At 39.3% G+C, this 27398-nt stretch overlaps 1 protein-coding gene across 3 annotated transcripts; it reads right to left on the reverse strand.

The window, feature by feature from the left end:
* Positions 1 to 258: 258 nt before the first annotated feature.
* On the reverse strand, positions 259 to 27398 carry LOC129725867 (neprilysin-1-like). 3 transcript variants are annotated; one of them, XM_055682207.1, is made up of 10 exons: positions 26925 to 27398; positions 26264 to 26837; positions 26074 to 26201; positions 25901 to 26018; positions 25635 to 25840; positions 18440 to 18730; positions 17877 to 18380; positions 17658 to 17820; positions 1183 to 1499; positions 259 to 1126 (listed from the first exon to the last, which is right to left on the reverse strand). In XM_055682207.1, the coding sequence occupies exons 2-10, from the start codon at positions 26769 to 26771 to the stop codon at positions 854 to 856; spliced, it is 2508 nt and encodes an 835-aa protein (XP_055538182.1). In that variant the 5' UTR covers positions 26772 to 26837; positions 26925 to 27398; the 3' UTR covers positions 259 to 853. The 3 variants fall into 3 exon arrangements, with proteins under 3 accessions (XP_055538182.1, XP_055538183.1, XP_055538184.1); XM_055682208.1 differs by having other exon boundaries at positions 26901 to 27398; XM_055682209.1 differs by having other exon boundaries at positions 27281 to 27393.

The raw sequence follows: 27398 nt of genomic DNA on the forward strand, positions 1-27398 counted from the left end.
TCAAATTGTTCATTTCATGTTTTATGTTTTTGTTCAAAACTTTTTTAATTCATTAATGTGTCAAATAATTGTGTGGACAAGAAGAAAAAACAGTTAGAATCCAGACCAGACCTTTCACAAGTTTTTTTTTTATTTTTCAATGCATATCCTTTGAAAATCAAAAATTTTTAACACTCAAGAGTCGGAAAGTGGAACGGGAAGCGGATGTTGGAACTGAAATCGAAAAGCTTTTTCAATAAAACAAACCTGTTGGAAACATTAGTTTATTCGCATGTTTTCCGTACATAAATTGAATCACATTTTTTTTAATGGTTGGGAGATATATTTCATTTTGCTGGAACAATGAATTGCATAACATGTTTGTTTGTTTGTTTGGAGTTGTAGAAAACTGGGAATGGATTTTTTTGTTTTGTTTTGTACGAATAGATCACATGTATAGAACTATTTATTATAAATACTACATAATATCAATTCATGTGCTGTTTTAACAAAAAAGCGCGGTTGAAACCAGTTAACTTTCTATTCAACTCTTCATTACATCTACTCACAAATGCACCAAAATGCCGTTTGACTAAGCAAAAAATTGTATCAAAATTCAAAGTCTGCCGTAAACATATGATTCACGTTCACAATAGAATTTCGGCAGTTGTTAATAACTGGTACTAACTGATATAAACCTAGTCTGAATCAATAGTCAATAATTGAGTAGTTACTTTCCCAAGCGAGTTGTGTTAAGCGTGCAGTTGTTGGGTAGTGACCAAATACTGGAACTTTATGTTTAGTTTTTTTTTCATATTAGGTTATGAATATAATTCTTAGGCACGGAAAATTGTTTCATTACATTACTTTCTTTCTACCATACACTACATTTATTAACAGGGTTCATAGGAGATCCTGGGGCGCAGTTATATGCCTCTGCAAAGTCGTTCGAGTTGGACAGGGGCCCTAGAACTCGGACGATACCCGGCGAGTGCACTGAGGACCGAATTTTCGTTAAAGCATCCTCTGGCCGCATAGAGCCGCACCAAATTTGGGCGTAATTCAGAAAGAAGAGTTGATCATGCGTCATATTCATACCCGGAAGTTCCAGTTCCGGGCCATGCATGTTTACCCACTTCCGGTAAGCCTGTAACAACAACGTTTTTCAAAATGTGAAAATTCTACTCTACGAACAATATTTACCCGAAAAGACTGCTTTAATCCCCCGTTGTCCGCAATGTTCTCACCTTGCGTCATCCGGCCATTCATGTAAAGATTAACCTCATTGATTTTGTAGCGGGAATACTGATCTATTATGCACTGCGTACGCTCGCGGAATGCTTTTATGGTGACATTGTTCCACCACTGCATCATATTGCCATCTTTATCGAACTGACGTCCTTTATCGTCGAAGCCGTGTGTTATTTCGTGCCCTATCACGACCCCGATTCCGCCATAGTTGAGCGACTTCGGGAAGTGCTGGCTGTAGAACAGGGGCTGTAGGATTCCGGCTGGAAAGACTAGCCGAGAGAGAGAGAGAGAAAAATATGATCGAAGTAACCGTTGGCGAGTTCATGGGTAAAGTGAAGTTTGGTTGTGTTTTGCATAAAATGAATTGAATTTTGTTTAGTAAAAATAGATAAAATGTGCAAATATGCATAAGCGTATCTCAGGACAATGTTCCAATGGAAGATTGCTACTGGTTAAGCGACGCTATCATAAATAGGTAAGTCCTTGGATTTTTCATTACAAGCGATAGACTTTCTACTAGATACAATCCAGAAAGTCCGATCGAAGGTTTGATTGATCGGAACAACAGGGAAGTGTTTCGAAATGCTTTAGTCGCAGAGTCTCTACTTTTCACGGAAACCTTAGGAAATTTTCAAATATTAATAAGGGACGATCCATTAATGATGTCACGCAAAATTTGAAAAAAAAAACTAACTCGTCACAACTTTCTTGACCCCCCCCCCCTTGATTACGTCACGTTTTCATATCCCCTTCTTTGGTAACAATTGATTGAAAATCGAGAAATTTGTTAGGAATGCATTTTTTCTTAATAAGAACGATTTTACTGAAAGAAAAACTGAAACTAAAAGGAAAAGAAGATTATAGAAGACAACTAGAAAAGGATGCTGCTGATGGAGTCGCATATCGACGACATAAAATGCCGAGAAAGTAACTGCAGCATTATTGCTGATTTTTGAAAGAGCATCAATATTTAGTTCCTTTTCTACAATCAATTCGCAATCCAAATCTTCTCCACATGTTACAATAACCAAGCATTTTTATTTACGTTTTGTCACAGTTTTTGTATTGATTGGATTGAGAGACACTAACAATTAATGAAATTGCACTGTCATTCATAAATGAAAATGCACGGTAAAACAGAATTACAGAAGATTATGATTGTTTAGCGAGAAAAAAATTGTCATTCATTTTATCTAGAACAAATCTGAAGCAAAAAAAGGGATCGTGGAACTATAAATAAATGATGCAAATATTAGAAATAGTTCTGAGTTGTGACTTTGACTGTGACTTTTTTATTTATTATTTTGCCTTTCTTCTAGAAAGGTATAGCAATCACTGCAAAAACCAAAGGTATAAAAGTGCTCCAGAGGGTCGAATCTCGTATATCAATCGACTCAGTTCGACGGGCTGAGCATTTTCTGTATGTGTGTGTGTGTGTGTGTGTGTGTGTGTGTGTGTGTGTGTGTGTGTGTGTGTGTGTGTGTGTGTGTGTGTGTGTGTGTGTGTGTATGTGTATGTGTATGTGTGTGTGTAACGCTCTCCCAACTTTACTCGATTTTCTCAGAGATGGCTGTACCGATTTCAATGAAATTAATTTCAAATGAAAGGTCTATTTGCCCCATAAGACCCTTTTGAATTTTATCGTAGGGGGATTTCTAGTTTAGAGGTTATTTATCAAAATGTAAAAATCACGAAACAACAATATCTCAGAAACTACGCAACCGATTTGAACAAAATTGATTTCAAATGAACGGGCTACCTAAAAAACCCTTAACTTTCGAATTTCATAGAGATTGGACATGTGGTTCAAAAGTTATGGAAAGAAACGTGTTCTCGAGACTATTTAATTTCACTCATGTTTCTCAGAGATGGCTGGACCGATTTTCATAAAATCGGTGTCAAATGGAAGGTATAGTTGCCACATAAGACCCTATTGATTTTTTTTCAATCGGACTTTTACTTTGCCTGTTATGTTTAAAAATGTGAAATCCAGCTATGAAAAGTAAAATATTACTCACTTTTCTCTTAGATGGTTGAACCGATTTCCACAAAATTAGTGTCAAATGAAAGGTAATAACACTCTATTGAAATTTGCTGTAATCGGACTGTAACTTCGTCTGTAATGTATCGAAATGTGAAAATCACGAAACTTCATTATCTTAGAAACTACAAGACCGATTTGAACAATATTGATATCAGATGAACGGGCTAGTTAAGGGTTAACTGATGAATTATGATTGAACACTTGGTTTCATAATTCGGCTGCCCTATATCTTCCCTTTTCATTTGATTACAATCGAACTTAAGCAACCGTTATGTTTTAAATCGTAACAACAACGAAAGTCTATTATCACAAAGCTCACACGACTTATTTGAACATAACTAGTGTCATACGAACGAGTCACCCCTCAAACTTACAAATAACAAACTTCATAACAATTTGATATGTGGTTCAAAAGTTATGGAACGAAAAGTAATTCAAAGACTATTTAAAACTATACCTGCTTTATATGGCCTCAACATGATTAAAATGTGGTATCGTCCTATTTGAACGTTCCTGGTATCGCTCGTGATTTAATTGTTCGAAATTAAGAGTCATTTCTTTTATTTCGCTATTTCTTAAGCACTAACATTACGTCAAATTTTAAATTTTATACTTCTACTACAACATCAATATTTTAGAACCCAAAGAGTGAATATACCTTTATTGGATTGAAGCATTCATGTAAATTTATTTTTACATATAATAAGTTTGTTTGAGAAAGGCTGAGTCTGACCGCTAGGTGGATTAATTTAGGTTTTGTAGTTGAAATGTGATGTCACACTCAAGCTAACCCCCCCCCTCCCCCATATGTCACAAAATGTCACAATAATTGAGACCCCCTCCCCCCCTAAACGCGTGACATCATTAATGAATGGTCCCTAACTCATGAGCCTAATATCAGGTAGGGTAAACAGGTATAATTTGCCCCGCCCCCCCCCCCTCCCCTAGGGAACATCGTCAATATTGTAGCTATGCTTATTACAAACAACAAATCTTTCATGCAGTTGGATACACTATTTAGTTTGTAATGCACTGCTATTATTTTGTTTTGTAATTACTGTTACACAAAAACGCCATAATTTTATTAAAAAATATGACTAAATTGCTAGTTTTCCAATCTACCGTGGCAAAACGTCCCAGATGCAGTATAATATGCCCCATGCAGTGGCTTTATATGCCAGCTCAGCATGCGAAATGAAACAGCGCTTGTAGTCTCAGAAGCAAACGCTAAAACAATGAACAAATCAGCCGGGCTAGCGGTGGGGCATATTGCCCGGGAGCTGTAGTGTAGCAGAAAGCATTGAATACTTAGGAAAATTATACAATTTTATCGTTTCTTCACTAGATACAGCTGCTTAGAGGTTCATTTGAGATATATGAGTACAAAACCGGGTAATAAACTTTATACATTAGTCAGAAAACGTTACGGAAACGCTGCAAGAAACGAGATCTGAAGCAGCTCAAATCAAAATTGGTTTTTGTTTATTTTTTGCTGCTAGTGACAATTATCAAACTTGCACAGACGGTTGGTCCTATGACCCGCTACGAAATCCCAATAGTCTCATGTCTTATTTTTTGTGTGTTTCCAAATAAATGGAGTTATAAATGAAATGGAACAATATTTTTCAGCATGATGCCAAATTGAAAAATAAAAAATATTGCCGTCTTGAAAAAAACTGTGTTGTCTTTGTAATTTAAAATTATCTTTGAACATATATTATGTTTTGACCTTTTCGATTTTTTTTTCATATAATTTTTGTTTCAAATTGCCTGTTTGAATATTATTTTCCGGAAATTTGTGTACCCATAGTCAAATCTTTGACAAACTCAGAGAAGTATAGTTGCAGACTCATCATCAGTTTATAGACTTCGAGGCGGCATTCGATTTAGTTGAGTGCAACGAGCTACGGCAGATAATGCATGAAAGCGGTATTATTCAAACCTTAAACGCTCAATGTTGTTTTGAAGCAACATTGTGAATAACGTTTCAAATCTGTTTTTAAAGAAATAATTCGTATAAACAGTCATCAGGGTTTTAATAAAAAAAAATCAAACCCTAGATAACTGCTCCAATCAATTATATTTGTAGAAAAAATTAAAATACATTTATTTTGAAACATTATTCCTAATATTTTTCGGAACAACGTTGCGCATTTAAGGGTTAACATTGCTTTGGAGATCGGTGAACGGAGTGCTGGCGTGCAAAGAAGCGGTACTATTATTTTGAAGTTTCTTTGCAGAAGATATTGATACCGTCGGTATTAACCGCAGCCCAGTGTACCAATTACCAGAAAACTGCTGCCCAGAAAGTACTAATCTCCAGAAAGTTATTATCCAGAGTAAACCAATGCCCAGAAATCTATTTCCCAGAAATTATCATTTCCCAGAAGACTATAGACCATCGCACGGTGACGTCACGCACCTGAGTTTGATAGCTACTGGTAACATTGTTTACCCTTGGGTGATGCAGTTTTGTTCTCAATTATAGCAGATCATTTCAATTGTGACCAAAATTCCCTTTAAATGTTGTGCGTAAGGTGCCAGTATACTAAGAACAATTATAAGCATTTCCACTACGCACACGATTGCTTCTTCAGAAAAATGCACAAAATCCAAGATGTAAATAAAGTTACCACTAGCTGTCAGAAAAGTGAGGTTATAGAAATTCGGTGAGATAGTCTATTATTCTAAAAACGAAAAAATATTCTCTCTAATTTTTTAACCCTTTATAAGGCCGTGAAAACTACACGATGAATCGACAATAACTTCAATAAAAAGTATTCCTTACGGAAGAAACAACACAAATGTACCTTCGTTAAAAAATTGACTATTGAATCATTTGAAAAAATTGGGGGCAATATAGTTGCCACTGCCCGTTAACGCCACGATGTTGGTGGCCCGTTAACCCCAAAAACAATGGAAGCAATTTTTTTGCAGCTGCATTGTTAGCTTGATTTTTTATTATAAAAAATGAAAAATCATAGTAATTGGAATGTAGCAGTAGGACTGCATAGTCTGCATAGTCTTGGTGAAAAACTCACCAATTTGTTTGGTTTTCACCGGATCAAAAATGAATTTCCTAAAGACGGTTTAAAATCGCGGTTTGTTCACATAAAAATGATCCCAAAATCAATATTGCACACTTCTAGCAGACCTAGAAAAAAACTGAGGTGTTCTAAGACACCTTTAGAAGCCTTTGATTAAGCTAAATTTAAAAACAATATTTTTAGTGCAGCGAAAAAAATAAATTTTGTTGGTGGCAATACAGTTGCAACTGCCTCATAAAGGGTTAACTTGGAAAAATTGTTGATAAACTGAGTTTGTGTGTATCCAGAATGTATAACATACGTGCTAAATCATAAAAACTGAAAATCGAAGGCTGAAACATTTTGTGTTAACGATTCTATCATTTGAATCAACTTATTGTTCGGCTGACCAGACGTACCGTTTTGAACGGGACAGTACCGTTTTTTCGACTATTTTCAACCGTCCCGTCTTTTTGCCATTTTGTACCGTTTTCGGACACTCCTTAAAAAATCTTGATTAGAGCTTTGCATTGAAATTTTCCTAAATGGAAAATAAGTTTCCAAGCAGCCAGGATTTTTTCAATATCTCAGTAATACGTTTGTGCCTTCCTGACAGTACTGCGCTACTGGAAGGACATCCCCTATCGTGAACAGACTAAAAAGTCGCGATTGAAAGTTGAGACCATGATAATCGTTAGTCAAAATTTCGATCATCATGCGACAAATTTCAGAAACTCATTGCTAAAAATTACACTCTTCATTATCGGGTAAGTTCATCGAAGCAATGAATAATTGTTTGCATGCTTTGGTTGGAAATTTCTTTCAAAAATAAGTGTTATCATGTGTACCGTTTTTTGAACCCAATTGTCCCGTTTTTATCCCGAGAAAATCTGGTCAGCCTACTTATTGTCAACCATTTGAATCAACTTATTGCATTCTTTTATGGAGTTGTTTTAGAACCATTTATTCTTTCATGGAGTAAGTAAGTTAGCGCTCGACACCAGACTCTAGTCCAGTGGTTTACAACGTTTTTGGCTCCGTGGCCCCTTTTGCGTAGCACAGAGAGCTTCCTAGTATACAGAAGCGTAAAAAATCCGCTTTCACAGAGGTATCTAGAAACAAATTTTACCTACCTGTCAAATTTGTCAAAAGCTTCGCGGCCCCCTTGCCGGCCGTGGACCCCCGGTTGGGAACCACTGCTCTAATCATAAATTCAAAGAACTTTCAGTTATCTTTTTGGCTGAAGGAACACCACATATCGATCTCAAAAAACAGTAGCAGATTGATTTCTGAGGCTTCTTGACCAAAGATCAAAAATTCCAAAGATTGGTACCTTTTTATCTTAATTTGGTTAATCCATCAAATGGTCTGCCATATTAAAAATTAGGGCCGCCTTGGTTCCTTGCCCTCGATTGAGCCGCATTGTTATGGTTAACAATCAGGATGTTCAAAGAAAAACCAGTTACTAGCTTACGGCGGCCTTAATTTAAGATGACAGCCCCGTCCGCGGGATAGGGACCTTAGGCTAACAACCTATTGTACCCGAAAACATAAAAAAGTTACCGAAAATGAAAGAAGAAATCTTTGGCAACGACCTTTAGCATGAACACGAAAGCACACGAATCGGAACATGGAATATACTGACTCTTGTCCAGCAGGGTAAGCTGGCTCAACTTGCAAGGGTCTGAAGCTTGAAATCCTGGAACCGAGCGAAGTCCGTTGGTCGGGTACTGGCGAACACAAGACATCAACGAGGAAAATCTTGCTCTACGAGGTGAGAATGCTACTCGAGAAAGAGGAGTTGGATTTCTACTGAGCCCAGGGGTACATATGGCCCTAATGTAGTGGGAACAAAACACGAAAGAATAATCGTGGTCAGGTTAGAAACCTTACTGCAATCTAGTGCTATGCACCAACTGCCGCCGACCTGCAGAGTTTCTACAGCCAGCTGAACAGTGGGGAGCTGGGGACATTCAAATCTACTAGGGCGACTTCAACGCGAAGATAGTCTCAAACAACGCGGACCTTGAATGCGTCATGGAACGCCATGGCCTAGGAGGTGTGAGCGAAAACGTAGAGTTGATTACAGAATTTTGTGGTGGATCGCTCTTTCCTCATAAACCAGCACATAACCTAACGCGGCACAGTGGTTCCCCCATAGGTCATAAAGCCAAAAATCAAATTTTATTATTTTGGTATTTCTTCACCTCTCAGCATCCCTTGTAGTCTGAAGCTAACAATAGCATCAATTATTGTGTTGTATTACGAAGGAATTGTTTACTGTGGGACTTGGAAGTGCGCACAGTTTTCACTTTTAACTTCTTTTCTCTTTTAACACTTTACGAAATGACCACGTGGTCTTTTTTCCTGACTTATAATTTATTGTTGCCACCAAGTCAAGAATAAAGCTTATGCATTTTAGAAACATAGAATGTACTGAAAGTTTAATAATAAAAATGTAAAAATTAAAGTGAATTTTTGGCACTTGACAAATGAAAAGACCACGTGGTTAAAGTCGCAAGGAGGAGGGGGGGGGGGGTTGCCAAAAGACCACGAAAGACCACGGGGGGTACAGGGGGTATAAAAAGTGACCAAAATATGACCACGTGGTTTAGGAACGGCCCCTTAATATGTATTACCATATCAAATGAATGTTGTGAGTCAAACATATCCCTAATTTTCAAATACACATCGAAAAACACACTTTTTGCCTTTCTCCTAGAAAGGTATAGCAATCACTGGAAAAACCAAAGGTATAAAAGTGGTCCCAATGGCCGAATGTCATATACCACTCGACCCCTTTTGACGAACTGAGCATTTTCTGTATGTATGTATGTATGTGTGTATGTGTGTGTGTGTGTATGTGCAACTTTTTTTTCTCACTCATTTTTCTCAGAGATGGCTGGACCGATTTCCATAAAATTAATTGCAAATGAAAGGTCTAGTTGCGCCATAGGTTGCTATTGAATTTCATAGTAATCGGATTTTTAGTTTGGGGGTTATGTATCAAAATGTAAAAATCACCAAACATCAATATCTCAGAAACCACACAACCGATTTCGATGAAACAGGTTTCAAATGATCGGGCTGTCACCAGAACCCTTAACTTTTAAATTTCGTAATGATTGAACATATGGCTCAAAAGTTATGTAAAAAAAAGTTATCCTGAGGTTGTTTAAACTCACTCATTTTTCTCAGAGCTGGCTGAACCGATTTTCACAAAATTAGTGTCAAATGAAAGGTCTAGTTGCCCCCTAGGTTGCTATTGAATTTCATTGTAATCGGATTGTAACTTTGTCCGTTGTTCATAAAAATGTGAGATCACATAATGAAAGTAAACATTGACTTTCTCCTAACGATCACTGGCTAATTAAAAGGTAGAAAAGTGATCCAAATGGCCGAATGTTATATACTACTCGATTCAGTTCGACGAATCGAGCATTTTCTGCATGTATGCATGTATAGGTGTATATGTGTGTGTGTGTGTGAGTGTGGGTGTGTACGTGTGTATGTGCACCTTTTTGACTTTATCCTAGAAAGGTATAGCAATCACTGAAAAAACTAAAGGTATTAAAGTACTCCAGAGGGCCGAATGTCGTATATCACTCGACTTAGTTCGACGAGCTGAGCATTTTCTGTATGTATGTATGTATATGTGTATGTGTGTGTGCGTGTGTGTGTGTGTGTGTGTGTGTATGTGCAACTTTTTTCTTACTCACTTTTCTCAGAGACGGCTGAACCGATTTCCGTGAAATTAATTGCAAATGAGAGCTGTAGTTACCCCATAGGTTGCTACTGAATTTCATTGTAATCGGACTTTTGGTTTCGAGGTTATGTATCAAAATGTAAAAATCACGAAACATCAATATCTCAGAAACTACACAACCGATTTTAACAAAACTGGTGCCAAATGAACGGCCTGTCTAAAAAATCCTTAACTAGTGATTTAACATGTAGTTCATAATTATGTATAAAAGAAGGAAATCACGTTTTGAAAAGAAACGTATTCCAAAGACTGCTTGAGCTCACTCAATTTCTGCTTTTCTCCTAGAAAGGTATAGCAATTACTGCAAAAACTAAAGGTATAAAAGTGCTCAAAAGGGCCGAATGTCGTATACTGCCGTTCTACGCATATTTGTCCCATGTTCCAAATCATGCAAACGAGAAAAACGATGTTAAAGTTTTACAATACGCATTGCGTCAATGTAACAAATGCAATTACGGGTCTCTAACCAGTTTCACCTTGCGATAGACTGTTTTTAATCTATCTAGTTGAAGGTTTTTAAATTTAACACTCTTTTCCATAAAAATACCCACTGGGACAATAATGCCAAGAAATTTTCCTTCCAATAGGTGATATCTGCGCATATCAGTCCCACCACGTGCATTCGATGTTTCCCAATACAAAGTTCGTACTGGGGATAAAAGGCGAGATGAAGGTTAGGTTAATTGAGTAAGTATCAAATGACTTACCATTACAAAGGGCAATTGTTTTTTTTTTTTTAGATTGCACATTACTGTCATATTTGAACGTTGTTGGGCTTTCACCATTTTGGCTACACCCAAAAGACAGTTCTTAAAACTTCCATTTAGTATGAATCTCATGCGTTTATCTTGTTATATGCTCGAAAAGGAGGTTTAGGTATCCCTAACAAAGATATGAACGTACTGCATTTAAATAATCAAGCAAAGTGATTTTCGGTACCGAATTTTCGAAACCCGTAATGTAGCCAAACGTTGTTAGGTGAAGTCTTTAGTGCTCTGAAGGACTTCCCAAGTTGTAAATATGGGAATTAGTGGTTAGTGGGATGAATTAAAAGAGAAAAAATCTAGTGGGACAAATATGTGTAGAAAATCATCGGTGGGACAAACAGACTTGGTATGGTTTTTCAAGATTTTCGGAACAAACAATGTTATTTTCAAAAGTTTTTCAAAAATATACATGAAAGTAGATTCATTGGTGATAAAAAACGAAAATCGATCAAAAGTAACATGGGACAACTATGCGTAGAACGGCAGTATATCACTCGACTCAGTTCGACGAGCTAAGTATTTTCTGTATGTGTGTGTATGTGTGTGTGCGTGTGTGTGTAACGCTCTCTCAATCTCACTCGATTTTGTCAGAGATGGCTGAACCGATTTCAATGAAGTTATGGAAAGAAACGTGTTCTGGAGACTATTTGATATCACTCAAACTTCATTATCTTAGAAACTACACAACCGATTTGAACAATATTGATATCAGATGAACGGGCCATTAAGGGTTAACTGATGAATTATGATTGAACACGTGGTTTCAAAGTTTGGCTGCTCTTTACGTTCCCTTTTCATTTGATTGTAATCACATAAGCTACCGTTATGTATTAAATTGTTAAAACAACGAAAGTCTATTATCTCAAGTATTACACGACTTATTTGAACATAACTAGTGTCGTACAAACGAGTCATCCCTCAAATTTACAAATAACAAACTTCATAACAATTTGATATGTGGTTCAAAAGTTTTGGAAAAAAAAGAAATTCAAAGACTATTCAAAACCATACCTGCTTTGATCAATGTATATGGCCTCAACATGACTTAAATGTGGTATCGTACTATTTGAACGTTCCCGGTATCGCTCGTGATTAAATTGTTCGAAGTTAAGAGTCATTTCTTTTATTTCGCTATTTCTTAAGCACTAATATTACTCACTTCTGTTCGAGCGTCTTGATAGAAAAACTTCACTACACTTTCACTTTTTTTATTATTATTAAAAAAAGTGAAAGTGTACTAACATTACGTCAAATTTCATATTTTATACTTCAATTACAACATTAATATTTTAGAACCCAAGGAGTGAATATACTTTTATTGGATTTAAGCATTCATGTAAATCTATTTTTACAAATAATATGTTTGAATGAGAAAGGCTGAGTCTAACCGCTAGGTGGATTAATTTAGGTTTTTATATGTATACACTCATTAAATTTCTGGCATCGAACAATAAAAGTTTGTAAAATTGCCTAGTAAAAAATAGTAGTCAAGCCAAAGTTGGTAAAAGATACCAGTAATTTTAGATGACCCTTGACCACGAATCTATAGAAAATACTACAAAATAGATGTGGTTTTCGAATTCAGCATCGAAAAATACACTAAGATTGACGTTTTGAACTCAAAACATAGGAAAACAATATTTATGACCGCCCTTCTTAGAAAACGGAACCACTGTGCGCGGGTTCCCCGCGATGGCCGATTAGAAAACCAAATTGACCAAATCTGTATCAACCGAAAATAACGAAGGAGCCTTCTTGATGTACGCAACAAGCGCAACGCCGACATTGCATTGTTGTTACGACGTCCGCCGACTGGACAATACCGAGATGAAAAGGGCCTTGGTCGAACAACTTGAACCTCGAGCTTCGGAGTTGCCTGATAGTGGAGTCGTCGAAAAGCAATGAACCGGTATAAAGAATGGCTTTATCGCGACAAAGTTCGCGGCCAGGCGGGGGAGTGAATTTCGGATGAAACTTGGATGAAGCTCGACGAGCAGAGAGAGACGAAAGCCGGCATTGAGTGAGCGCGAACTAGAGCAGCTAATACAAACGCCCGTCAACGATACGCTGAACTTGAGAGGGCTGTTGAACGCGCTTGTAGATGGGAAACGAAAACCTTGACTAACTCCCTAGCCAAAGAAGAAGAAATTACCGCCGCCAATGGTGATATCCACTTGTTGTGTACATATATTATATGATGTATACGATATTTCCCGCCCGTGGTGCCAGGATGAGAACAAAGATGCCGCTAAAATACAGAGCTGGTCAGCTACTGACTGACTTTTCCGGTGAACTGGATGCAGGGCGTATTGGTCAAAGTCCCCAAAAAAGCAGACTCAACTGAATGCGATAACTGGCGTGGCGTCATGTTACTCTGTATCGCTCTCAAAGTACACTGTAAGGTACATTTTTCTGCTGGTGTTCGTTGACATTGAAAACCCGTTCGACCGACTCAACCACGGAAACATCCGGGGCACTTCGGCGTTCGTTGTTATGGACGAGATATTAGTTGGAGCGTTTGACAGTAGACCAAATCAAGGTTTGCCTTGGAATCCTCTAACAATGGAGCATCCAACTGACCTCGACCTAGCCGACGACATTGTCTTGTTAGTCTTCAGTCAATGTAGCAATAACTAAGGCTATGGTAGTGAAGACAGAAAATCCCCCTAACTTTACAGTAGCGGAACAACAGGTTGACCAGATAAATTTTTATCAATACCTTGGTAGCCAGACAACATCTGATGGTGGTACCAAAGCTGATATAGTCACACGTATCAGGAAGACTAGAGGCACCTTGCATTTTTACGAAACATTACGAAAACCCGAATTTTCAACTCAAAAGTTAAATCCGTATTACTGTATTGCGAGAACCTCTTCATAGTCTAGCGGCGATTATTTAGTGGAAAAATCGGAACCCACATTTTCACTAAATAATCACCCCTGTGCTGACAACCTAAAATATACCAATTCTAATGTAAATTTGGTCAACAAATCGATTGGTGCTGGTTTCATTTTGTGCATGGCACAGGAAATGGTTTATTTTGCTCCTTTTCACCTTATTTTTGCGTATTTTTGGAAATATAGACCTTTTCCCGTGCCCTGCACGGAATCAGACCACCACCAATCAAATTATTGACCAATTTTACATTAGAAATGCTATATTTCAGGTTGCCAGCCCAGCGGCTTCTAATTAGTGGGAATTTGGGTTCATTTTTTCCCGAGTGTGCAATGGGATGAATTTGTATTCATAGCGAACATTTTTGGACAGATGTCCCTGGGGCTCCTAGGGGCCAAAAGAACAATAAATAAAGTAATTTAACGACTTTTGATACCTACTGTGTGACTTTGTGGATAGTTATTTTAACCACTTACAGTCCTAAGGAAGTATATCACGAATTTGCCATTTTTTGAGACAAACTATCGAATTACCCCGCATAATCAATAACCATAAAACGTGCCTAACAACTAGTTCGAGATATACTGCCGTAATCTCGCAGACTGACGTAAGCGCCAAAGTGGCCGATTTGTGTTTTTCGAGATTAAACGATAGAACACACCAAACCGGACCTATGGGGACCGAAATTTTATCAAAAGTGCTAAAAATAGCGTAAATAATACACGAAAACGAAATGACGTAACCGCCATTTCTACTCAACGTGACGTAAATCCAACCCAACTATGTTTGTGATGCTTTTATTGCATTTAACGACTCGCAATTTCAACTGAATTTAGCATTTAGATGTTTTTGGGAGCAAATATTTCTAAATATTTCTATGGTTGTACAACACCTCTCTCATCTCTGCGGGGATGAAATTGAGGTAGTTGGCAACAGAGTCTATGTTTATAATAAGAGTCCCGCAAAGATGAAACCAAAGGAACCTAATCAGTGTCAAACGAGGGTACCAATCGAGCAATGTAAATAAACAAGGTGATATTGTTAGGAGTGGATGAAAAGTGTTGTAATTGAGCGTAATGAAGAATGTGTGTTTTTCCGAAGTTTTACTTAAACATTTTAATCCAACATTAAACCTGTACACTGGTTTACTTAAATTTAACAAAACATCACCGGTGTAATCTTTCAAAACTGTGTACCTTGTGAAGAACTTTAAAAAATGATATTCGCTTATGCATGGTGAAAAACAGAACTGTATAGTTCTTGGCAACAAACGGCACAAAAACTGTGCTGCCGAAACGATAGATTTTCTCTTCGCGCGACTCTATATACACATAGACTCTGGTTGGCAAGTGCGTGCACCCAGGCTAACTGGTGATTACTGAGAACGACATTAGCAGAGAAATTCGTCGAGGTCCTATGGCGGAAAATCATGCCTTTTTTGGACTCCGGAGGATGCACTGCTCGAATAAAATTCGCCGCGGAACGCAGTTGACTATCTACAAAACTTCGATCATACGTACTGCCGTGAGATGACATTGTGACGTAGATCCAAGTGATCAGTTTTTCAGTACGGCCCAAAAACGAAAGAATTCTTCGTCACTTTTGTATGGAAATGTGTGCCAACGTCACTTTGTTTTTTTGATTTTATGTAACGTACGAATAAGTAACAACGAGAAGGAAGATACCAAAAGATAGGTCTTCGAATAATGAACAAATTGGCATGAAAAACTCATATTCGAGAAAGTGGCACTTACGTCACTTTGTCATCTCACGGCAGCGTAGCCCTCTAAGGCCATGGAGCTTGGTCCATGCTCGTGGACAACTAAAGCGCACTTGATTTTTGTACGAAAGAAGTGCAGATGTAAGATGGCAGAGGCCACGAATGCTTTTATATTCCAAACCAAATTCATTTCCTAAAAAGTATTCTTGAATCGCGATATTTTGCCTGATTATGAAAAAAAAATGTTGAGCGACTTGTCGCATACTACGATGGATGTACGTCAATCGGTTGTAGAAACAGTGAAATAAAAATCGCTGTTTCTACAACAAAATGACGTTGGTGACATAACTTCAGTTAATGAACCGTTTTCCACAAAAAATATGTTCGGCAATGTTTTGTGATTATATTAATGCATTATGTACAGATCAGATTGTTGAATTTCGTCCAAACACTCACTATACAAACGTTTTTGGAAAAAGCTTCGTACTGAAAATTTTACTCGCTGTCGCATACGTCAGTCTGCGAGATCACGGCAGTATAGTCCCGGCTGTTTGGGGTATCGTTAAACCATATGGATTATCATCCGTTTGTGGTTATTGATTATGCGGGACCTTAAGAACGCAGAAACAGCTCGTTGGAATCAATTTATGAATTTTAATACCCATATTGATATGATTCTATTTAATTATGTCTGTGTCATTGGTAGCTGTTTGTATATCACCTAAATACCCAAAACTATAAAAATAACCTGTCGAAATAATTTTATGGACATTGAACCAACGACCAAATTTAATTTGTGGGTGGCCGGGTAACGCGTTGGGCAGGTAAGAGATAGAAAAATTCAAGTATGAAGAGAAGTATTGTAGTTTTAGAAAAAATTTGCATTCATTTCTAGGGTACCATGAAAAACTATGACAAAGATGCGAACCACGATCAATTACCCTATAAAAAAGCACAGTCATTACTTTCCCGGAAACCCTAGGGAAAAATAAGTATTTATAACGCGTAAGCCTGATTTTCTTGTAGAATATGAATTTTGAACGAATTTTAAAGTTTCCTGCAATGCTTTACTTCATAGTTTTTTTCAGTTTGATAAACGCACTGTAACTCTTTATTTTTAACACGGACTAGAAAATTCTATATCTGATTTGAGCGAAGTCTGAATGTTTTTTAACGTTTTCTTTTCGAAATGACATAATATACTGAATGTTCAATGGGTTCAACTATCTGAATGTTTAACGTCACCGAATTAGCATTTTATTGAAATACAAATAAATGACATATAGAATCGAGATATCGACCAAATGAATCAGTTTGCGATTTGGAAGCGATTGAGCTTTGAGCCTAATTAATGGAGTGTAATCTAACCTGCAAAGAATTGCTGGCTATTTTAATTCCCGATCAGTCTTATCGTGGTTATCAGTCGGAATATTATTCAAACGATGCTAGGGGCGTTCGCAAAAGCTCAAAAAACTAACAGGTATATTGCCGTTCTACGCATAATAGTCTATATAAATATCTATATGAATAATTTTTAAAAACTTAGCTTGTTTGAATATTAGTTTCCTGAAATTTGTGTACCCATAGCGAATAAGAATGTTTTCCTTGCGTCAAATCCTTGACAAGTTCAGAGAAGTTAACTTGCAGGCTCATCATATGTTTTTAAATTTTGAGGCGGCGGACAGTCGAGTTTTCGAAGCAGGTGATGTTCAAGCAAATTGTGAAATAATTAGAGTTTCTGGAAATTCTGATATTTTTTTTTTTCAAAAGTCGATACTCTCTACCCATGGAGAGAATAATTACAATTCTGAGACCAAACTTACAACTTTGTATAATAGCGACAAAATGCTCATATAACAGCTATCACGACGGAATCGGATTCCGGAACGGAGTCAGATCGGTCCCCTTAATTTGACCTTTCGTTCCGATATCAATATCTACTCTCTACTCAACAGTCTCGACACTGACAAACAGACGTGCCACTCGATGACGACTTCTTTTACCTGAAAAATAATGACTATTTTGAAATATTGCTTAATAGACAGTAACGCCAATTAATGTAAGCTCACATGGTGTAACGTTCCGAATAAGGACTAAGGTGTTTTAGCATTTTACCTCGAGGATGCACGTCTGTTTGTCTATGGTCTCGCTTTTAGTTCAGATCAGAATATTTCCACCAAGTCAAAAACTCATGCAAACCCAACTCACCTATATCATTCTTGTTAGGATTATAAAACGCATTCACTACAGCCGGTTCGGTGGTCCATTTATCCTTATCTACAGGTTTTCTCAGCAGTTGCATGTTACGTTCCGCTTCCCACTTTAGAATGTTTAGGATGTTGTTTATAAAATTATCATTCGAAACTGTTAACTAAAAAAGAAAAAACCGTCAAACTTATCACCAACTCATCACCAACTGGAACCCACATTGACGTATTCCTTGTCCAGCTCGGCGGCATTCGTCAAAATCTCCGGATAACCAATTCGCTCATTCATCGCATCCGCTTTCTCCTTCGCAACAGCTCGCGTTTCATCGTCCATCCAGTGGTTATCGGCTAACAGTTCATTGAACGCTTCCCTGATAGTGCGTATCATCTCTAAGGCAGTTTCCTTGCTTTCGTGGTTGAAATTTTCCCGAATGAACAGAGCCCCAACTGCCATTCCGAGCTTCTTGTTGGTCCACTCGACACACTGTGACCACCGGTGGCGCTCCGACTGGATGCCGAGTAATATTTTCTTGAACTCGATCCTCTCTTTCTGGTAGTCATCGATCATATGTGTCATGATGGACATAACGAAGCGCCAAATCGCGTAGTTGTGAACAATCCGCTTGTTAGTTTCGTTCAATATTTTTCCCATCTCTACCAGGTATGGCATCGCGTAGCTCACAATTTCCTCGTTTTCCTCAAGCTTAACGTCACCCAGAGTCATCTAAAGTTGAGAAGGTAAGAATGAATAGCCAAATTCGCACCTCGCAAACTTACTCATACTTGCAAGTATTCTCTCCAATCAATCTGTGGCACCTGACGCTGCAGTTGTTCTAGGGTAATTTTCTTATAAATCGCACTCGTATCATGTCGATCCGCTTCCGGTAGCGATGCATTCGCTAAGCGCACTTCGAAGTCCACCACGTCCATCAGCTCCCGGGATGCTTTGGTGGCATCCCCGCCAAGGAGAACCGCGATCTGTGTCATGTAGCGATGGTAGGCTTTGATGTCACCCTCGCTGCTCGCCTTTAGGTAGTAGTCACGTGAGGGAAGTGCCAGAACAAGTTGATCGATCTGAGGGTGAAAAAATACGTTGGATATTGAAACAAAAATTCGACAGCACTGGAAATTCGATGTGTGACCTAGAAAATTCTTCATTAGTTCATAATCGTATATGAATCAGCACTCTTTCAGAAGCACTACATACATATTGTTTAAATTAAGAAGAACAGCATAAGTCTACGATTACTTCCTTGTGGAACAACATCTGCCGGTGAAGTTGCATTTTTTCTTTTCACTATGAGCATCATGTTTCAAGCGATCTTGTTCAATGTTGGGAGAACGTTTGTTTTTGCTAAAATCTAAATCTAAAATTAAAAAAGTAGTTTTCAACTCTAATTTGCAAACACGTTTTTCTCGAGAATATGAATGTTTAGTTGTGCCTGTATAGCATGAAACCGACGATATATATATACCCCGAAGTAACTTCATGTTCGACTTGAATTCGCCAAAAAAGTCTAGATTAGATTGGACTCGAAATGGTAAAAAATAGCGGATTGATCTGCGGTCTAATGAAACAAAAGTAAACCTGATCCCAGGGCCGGATTTAGGTGCTGAGGGCCCGGGGTTGATGTTTTCGTGGGGCCCTCTTTTTTAAAAAAATGTAGAGGCAAGAAAATTAATTTTGGAAATGACTGTACGCTTTGAATGTGACGAGCAAAAAACCCCTGTCTTCACGTCTGACCCAGGACTAGGGGCCCATCGTGTCGGAAGGCCTGGGGCATTTGCCTCCAACCGCGGTGGGACTTCTGGTCGTATGCTTACAAAGAGAGAGGAGGCTCCAATCGGGAACCAATCCGAGCGTTTGACCTGACGCCAAAAGTCCTAATGGTATTTGGGACTCCTGAGTCCTGCTAGACAGAGGGGTTGGCAACGAACGAGGAACGAGACATTTCGAGCCGGAATAATCGAAACAGACTAACGATTGGAAACTCGAAACATGAAACTGCTGGTCTCTCAATCTCATTGGAAGCACCTAAGTACTTGCTGATGAATTGAAGAGCCGCAAATTCGACATGGTAGCGATGCACAAGAAGTGTGCTGGAATGATTCTTTGGTACGTACGTTCAGGGATAGTCATACCTGGTCATAGCTGGATACAGTTCTGTCGTGGTGGGCGAAATGCACAAGCGGGTGATCACTCCTCGAATGTACCGGTTGAAGATCAAAGGCTGGTTTTTCAATGTTAGCACCATCAATGTGCGCAGCCCTCACCTCGGAAGCATCGATGATGACGAGGATGAATTCTACGCGTAGCTGGAGCGTGGGTACTACTGCTGCCCAACACATGTCATTATCATTGGGGATTACAACGCTCAGGTTGGCCAAGCGGAGAAGTTTAAACCTGGAATTGGAAAGTTCTGCGTGCACCAGCTGACCAACAAAACCGTCCTTTTCCAGTACAACCTCCTACACCTGGCGATCACCAATTCAGATAGAATCGCAAATCGACCACGTATGGATAGATTGTAGGCACTTTTCGGACATCACCGACGTTAGAGCTACCCGAGACGCCGACATTGATTCGGACTAATAGTGACGGTGAAGATGCGCCTAAAACTCTCCATTGGGAACAACACTCGATACCGGCTTAGTGAAGAACGTCCTGGGGCATGTGGAATGAAACCGACGGAATGAGCGGTTCGACCCCTGCGCGGGTACTGATGTTGTGTCAAGCTACCTGTCAGAACGTGGAGCAGTGTAGACAGATGAGCTAAACCAATTATTCCTATAGAAGAAGCGCCGTCAGGAATAGGAGGAATTTGAGGAAATAGAGCATCTGCATCAATCTCATAAGCCAAGCAAGTTCTACCAAAAACTTAACAATCCCTACAAGCTTTGTGCCGCGAGTCGCAATGTGTCGAGATAAGGAAAGGAGCATCCTGGTGGACGATCGTGAGGTGACCTTCACCGTTTGCTCTCCAGTTTTCATAATGACGTCCAACCAAGAGGAGCAGCGTGTTAAAATTTTGCTCGCGCAGCAAGCGAATCCGACGTTTTCACATGCCAAGTTGGCAAAATTACTGGATGTGGCCAAATCGATCGTGACAAACGTTTTAAAAGTGTTTGGGGAGCGTCTGTCGACAGACAGAAAACTTGAAAGCGGCGGCAATCGTATTCGGAATATTGCTGTGACGACGAAGAAGGTGGCGGCGGAATAGAAGCGGAATCCTAACCTCTCCATCCGGGAAGACGCTAGCAAGCTCATTGTCTTACACACTACTGTGCAGCATGCCTAGACATAATAACAATTATGCTCGAAATTTCTAACGATGAAAATATTCTAAGCGGTTAGAGAACAGATTGATCTTCAACATATAGTTTGTGCCAACTTCTCTTCGCGGAGATAGGGTTAAGATGTTGAAGGTGACGAACCGAGATTATAAACTAAACACATCGGCAAGTAGCGATGGATTTTAAACTGCTTCCGGGGCATGAATTTTACCCCGCATTTGAAAAGAGAAGGTGATCGAGATTTTCAAAACTATGGAAGTTCCTGAAAAAATGCACGTGTGAAACCATCATTCAAGAGATTCACATCCGGGTTGCCTAAAAAAGCGGCTGCCAACATTTCTGAAGCAACATAACAGGCCTGTGCTGTTCCGGCTGGACTTGGTGAGATGCTGCGGTGGGAAAAAGGCAATTGAGTGGTACGATGCGAACAATGTGGTTTTGGTACCCGAAGACCACAACCTTCCCAACAGCTCAGAGTTTCATATCGAACGGTATTGGGTCGTGGTCGAACGAAATTATATATTTTTGCTTTTGAAAATATTTCTAAATGGGCATCAGAAAGGTTTTTAAATACTAATAGGTTATGGCGAATAGGTTTTCGCGCATATTTGAGTAACCATAAACATTGTTGTATAAATTAAAAATTAATATTTTTTGCTTCGATATAACATAACTCGATATAACGTAACGAAAATAAAAATAAAGTTGCCTTATTTCGAGATATGACTGTAGCAGTAAATGTATATGTTATAAAATGATAACATAATGTGATTTATACATTTTCCTCGAAAATTTTCATATATTTCGTAACAATATTGAAGCAAAAATTGCATTCGAACAGGCATATGATTAAAAAGAGATATAAATCCATTTTTTGTGTTTCTGAAATATTTAAAATTTCCCGAATATTATCTGACTGCTATTTAGCCCCTCTGGAATCTATTCCGGAAGGACCATTTTAAAGCCATATTACCAAAACACTCAAAACCTAGTAAATGGCCTGTGGAAGTAATGTTCAGAACTTTGAATCATTAATAACGGTTAAAGTGAAAGGTTTCGTATCCTAAGAACTCACCTAACACGATTCTCATTCAAGAACCCATAGACAGGGCATTCCTGAGGATTCCTTTTTCAGAATTCCTCATCGAGGATGCTTCAAGATTTCAATGTGAGGAATCCTAGGGAATCCGAAGGATTCTCACTACACGATTCTCATTCAAGAATCCTAACCTCATAGACAGGGCAGTCTTGAGGATTCTTTTTCAGGATTCGTCATCAAGGACGCTTCACGATTCCAACGTGAGGAATCCTAGGGAATCTGAAGGATTCTCATTACACGATTCTTATTAAGGAATCCTAGCCCTATAGACTTGGCAATGTCGAGGATTCTTTTTTCAGGATTCCTTATCGAGGACGCTTCACGATTCCAATGTGAGGAATCCTAGGGAATCCATGTGAATCCAATGTGTTCGTCCGGGAGTGGAAAAATACCTGGCGAACATGGACATCAGAAAGCGGTAGTCCCGTCCATTGGTCTCGGAGCTGCAGGCAATGACGCAGTGTGAGCGGCGAATTTTTCCGGCGAATCGCGATGTGATGGTGGTGGTCGATGCCGAGACCTATCTCACCCTGGATGCCAACGACTGGCAGGGCACTCCGTATTTTACTTCCCCCCGAAGGAAGTGAGCTATGGGGTAAAATTCATTTCACACACCAAGTTCCCAAAGAACAAAGTGGCTGACAATCAGCGAGAAGCTCTGTACTGACCATGAACGGGGAAGTTTATAGTACGAAGTGCCTGCCGGAAGTTGCGTCGTTCATTAAGAAATACCATAGGGGCGAAGACGAGGTGCTCTGGCCGGATCTGGAGTCGACTACTCGATGCAATCGTTGGACGAGATGAAGCGGCTGAAAATTGATGCGGCACCCAGGTCGGCCAACCCATCCAATGTTCCCCAGCTGCGTCCCATCCAGAGTCAAACCAGAAGCGTAAGAATTACTCCAACAATTTTGACGCGAAAATTGAGGAGGAATTGACAAATAAAACGAAGAAAGAACTCAAAAACATGCCTACACGCATGTTTTCGTCCACCATGGCGAATGTTCTGGTAAACTCCCAGAAAGCCGCTCGCAAGGGCGTGGAATTTCTTTTGCAAGTGAGTCTATTTAATTATCTTCCATGGGAAATTCATTAAAATCAATTATCTGTCTTGGTTTTTTTTTCTAACACCGAAAAAAGTCCATTTTTTAATGCAAACATTACTACTTAACGAAATTCGAAAATCTAATTTTTCTTAAACATTCCATCGGCACCCTATTGTTGTTGCGGTGTAGATTTTTCGCAAAATTATGTTCAGGTATTAGCAGGTCGCCATCCCCCTCGGGCACGCCTTTGTCACCCATGAACCTTCCCTATAACTACCCACTCGGGACAATAATGCGATGCCGGCTCTGACTCGTGTCCATCTAGAACAACATTTGCAACTCCGGCAACTCTGGTCTCACGGTATTATATACAAATTTCTATTACAAGTAAACTCTGGGGAACGAAACAGTGGTGTTTCTAATAAGACATTTGGGGCTGACCGGTGAGATTCTGTTTATGTGTGAATGTAGGGGGCAGAAATGGACCTGCAGAAACACATACAAACGTGTACTGCCGTTCCAATCGTAGTAGTCCCATGTTCTACACAATTCTTATGCACGCTGGGACAACTATGCTTGGAAGGGCAGTGTAGCCGTCATATATTTTGTTACTTTTTGTGTCTAATGCACGGTCATAAGACACAAAAAGTAATAAAATGTTACTCAAAAGTAACAACATCTTCTCCGTTTGTGTTGGATGTAGTAATTTTTCGCGCGATTTGCGAGAAGTTTTTCCAAAGGAATTAGCGACCCCGATTTGTTCAATTTAATTTCCGTTCGCTCCAGCTCAAATCGGCACAATAATATAAAAAGCCACACGGTATCAGAATTTCTTGAGGTGTTTTTTTTTTATCTTTAGTAACAGTGCAGTTTTTGGTAAGGTCAATTTACACCGGACCGAATGCTCACCTTGCGTCTTTGACAGGTTCAGACTCATCATTTGTTTAAATACCTCAAGGTGGCGTACGATTCAGTTAAGCGCAACGTGTTATGGCAGCCTTAGCTTGAAGATAGTTTTTGGAAGCCATCACAAATCAAGAAAAGAAAACTGTTCTCAATCAAAAACGAAGTTTAATGAAAAAAACCCAATAAAAAAACTTGCTTGCAGCTTCAGAGTTCAGAGAAAATTTAATTAAAATTACATTTGTAGAGTTGATTTTGAACAATAATATGCTAAATGTATTTGTAAACGCTGATATTGAATCACGTTAAATATGTCCCGTTCCTAGCACGCCACGATCAACCTGCTTCGTGGAAGTTATTTTTGTAACTGAGAAAGTGTGTCTCTTCACACGCGGTGTATGGCGACTTATTATATCTGCTTGTGGGTAGTCGAAACGCTCAGTAGGCCGATGATGAAATCGCCGAAGGGTGCGACATTGCACAAGTCTGCGAAGTAGAGTGTGAAGTGGTGGTGGCCACCGAGGCAATTCACCTCCGAAAGGATCCGGTTAAGACACAAGGAAGCCATCATACAGCTCCCGGCGGTAGATGGAGACAGAGCTCAGAAGAAAACAGAGCTGAAGATCGATTGGTCGGTATGCCCTTGGGCATCATTCAACAATCTGAAGAGGCATAATGGAAAGGCATAAATCCTGGTCGTGTAAATGACCCGACAGGTCTTATTTATACCGCGTTGCGATGGTAAGCCACAAAGGATGAGACTGCGTGCGTTTCTCAAGGTGGTATGTCCTGCCGCGTTAGTCCACCGAGTAGTTCTTCTGACACTGATAGGGATCTGTTTTCTATCGAACATTGAACGGTCACAATACGATGACAACAACTTCTCTTGTTCACCGCTGGAGCAGTGCACAGATGAAAGAACATCACTTATGGACCTTCTCTTGAGAAACATAAGATCTTAGTTTTTAAATATTTCAGAACGCGAACAAAAGCTACTGACACAGAAACAAGCTTTCCTTACGTTTGATACGGATTCTCATAGACCATCTTGCAGAGTCTTCGGTACGATTGAATACATATTTCAAGAATTCGGTTTCAAAAGTACAAAATATTGAATTATCAAGAGATTCCAAACCATAAAATCCGATAAATTATCTAAAGTGTCCAAACTGAGTTTTAATTATGGAAAAAATTGACAATAGGTTTCCGGCAACGGTGTACTTTGATTTACTTTTAATGAATTCTGTTAGAAAAAACGGCTCTGTGGTTAGCGATGTCGATCAGCTAGCTCTCCCACACGGTTGTGATATCGGGTTCGATTCCCGATCAGGTCGAGGATCTTTTCGAGCTGGAAATTTTCTCGACTCAGCACTGAGGCACGGTGCATCGTTGTAACCTTATCCTACACATGCAAAATGTGCTAAAAACAATGTCGATAACGAATTCTTTCAACTAATAATAGAGTTGATCGAGACCGCATTAGCCTCCAGGCTAGCGTGCGATATTTTTTGTTTTAGAAAAAAACATGGTGTATACTACGCTGTTTTTTCGCATGCTTTCTCCGAATACAAGTGAGCTTGAATACCAATACTGCCAGCTGTCACACTGGTACTTGTTGTCACAAAAAGTCACTCACCTGTAAAGTATTTTTAGACGAGTTTTTATCGTCGGCACCGACGTACAGCTCGACTAGAACCGGTTCACTGTAGACCCCTCTCAGCACACCTAGCAGATGTTCTACACTGGTATTGGGAGGTGTCCAGGTTTGCTCTATAACTGGCCAACCGCCCAGCAAGCTCAGCACGTACCGCAGGGGTCGGATACCAATTTTGCGTATTTGTTCTAAAATGAACTGATACTCTAATAGATGTCAAAACGACAGTAAAGCACGTCAGTACTTACGCAAGTCCATGCAACTCTTGTAGAACATTTTAGCTTTGATTGTTGCCTCGTTGTCACTAGATTCTATAGATTCTTCCAGTACTCCTTTCAGTATCATCTGTTGTTGATCAGCAAGGACCTATAATAGTTAAAAAGTTCAGTATCGTAATCATTTTTTTTACAACAGTGACAACCTCAAAGGTGCTGATTGAACTTCTGTCCTCTGGTATCACATGTTTTTTATTCCACGTTCCACAAGCAAACTGGAAAAAGTCAACGCACGGATCAACGGATTGATCCATCGCGGCCAGCAAGGAGGACGCTGAAATAGTATGACCTTTCTATAGGACCTGTCTGTAAGCCTAATAACGTTTTATGACGAACCTGTTCGCACGCATTCTTCGGACAAACAAACTTCCCGTCTAAGGCTGTCTTTAGGATGGAACATGTTGCCATGTTCGCACCTGCCGGAATGTCCTAGCAAAAATGAAACCATATATCCGACTATCAGTCCAACTACGAGAAGTGTGACACTGAGCAAGGTTAGCCAAATCTTGCAGCGGGTCGATTTTGCACTCCAGATTTGTACATGTGGTGAAGAGGTATTGCCGATGCATTGATGTTGTATTGTGGTTTTGGTCATTGCCCCCGATGCATAATTTACAACAATTGATTTGCTGTTGTGTTTGCTGCACACTATAGAATCAACGTTGCCGTTTGTAGAACCGACATTGCCCTCGTTGATTTCCGACGATTTCATCAGTGGACAGTTGGAATCTACGCTCTGTTGATTGGAGCACGGTACGAATCCATTTACGGGATCGCAAAGTTTTTTATTCCCGTGCAATTTATCGGTCGATGCCGGTTTGCTGTCAATTAGTTTGGAGTTCATCTCATGCAACTTTTTGCAAACTTAATACAGTACAAGTTTATGGTGATCCTCCATTAGGATTCATATCTAAAAGGAAAACAATGTTAAACCATCACCGCAGGAAAAATCATTCTTTCGGGTGATTTTCACTGGTCAGATTTTCATGGCACGCACTGTGGACTTGTGGAAAGATGTTCCCTATGCAGCTCACTCTTGCATTTGCAGTATAAAAGAAATGTTTGCAATCACGAAATACAACACGATAAACGACATTTGTTATCACTAAGTGTACACTGGCAATAATATCACGCGTATATGTTGGCAAACGAACGAAGATATATGCTTCTGCTGCTGCTGGATACCGAATTTCTCTCGGAACATGCGCATATCGGAAAATATAAAAAATGACAGCCCATGATTAAAAATACATTTCCACTTGCACTGGAAGTCAAAATTCGCATTAGGCTTTTTTCCTTTTTCGCACGTCACTTGCACTTTTGCCTTAACACATTCTCACTGTTCGTACTTACAGTCAGTGCGTCGCCTTCAAAATATGGGGGCGCGAGTTTGTTATAAAAAAAACTTGGCGTGAGCTGAGCTGAGCTGAGTTGTTGATGATCCGTTGATGAAAATGGATTTGACACTAAA

The sequence above is a fragment of the Wyeomyia smithii genome, chromosome 2 (assembly GCF_029784165.1).
Source record: "Wyeomyia smithii strain HCP4-BCI-WySm-NY-G18 chromosome 2, ASM2978416v1, whole genome shotgun sequence".
Lineage (NCBI taxonomy): Eukaryota > Metazoa > Arthropoda > Insecta > Diptera > Culicidae > Wyeomyia > Wyeomyia smithii.

What these genes read in the sequence shown, in the direction of transcription:
- LOC129725867 (XM_055682207.1), bottom strand. Translation starts at nt 26,771, where the DNA reads ATGAACTCCAAACTAATTGACAGCAAACCGGCATCGACCGATAAATTG. An exon ending in CGTCTAAAAATACTTTACAG is followed by an intron (nt 18,731 to 25,634) that starts GTGAGTGACTTT and finishes TTTCACCCTCAG; the next exon opens with ATCGATCAACTTGTTCTGGC. An exon ending in TCCTAACAAGAATGATATAG is followed by an intron (nt 1,500 to 17,657) that starts GTGAGTTGGGTT and finishes TCTCTCGGCTAG; the next exon opens with TCTTTCCAGCCGGAATCCTA.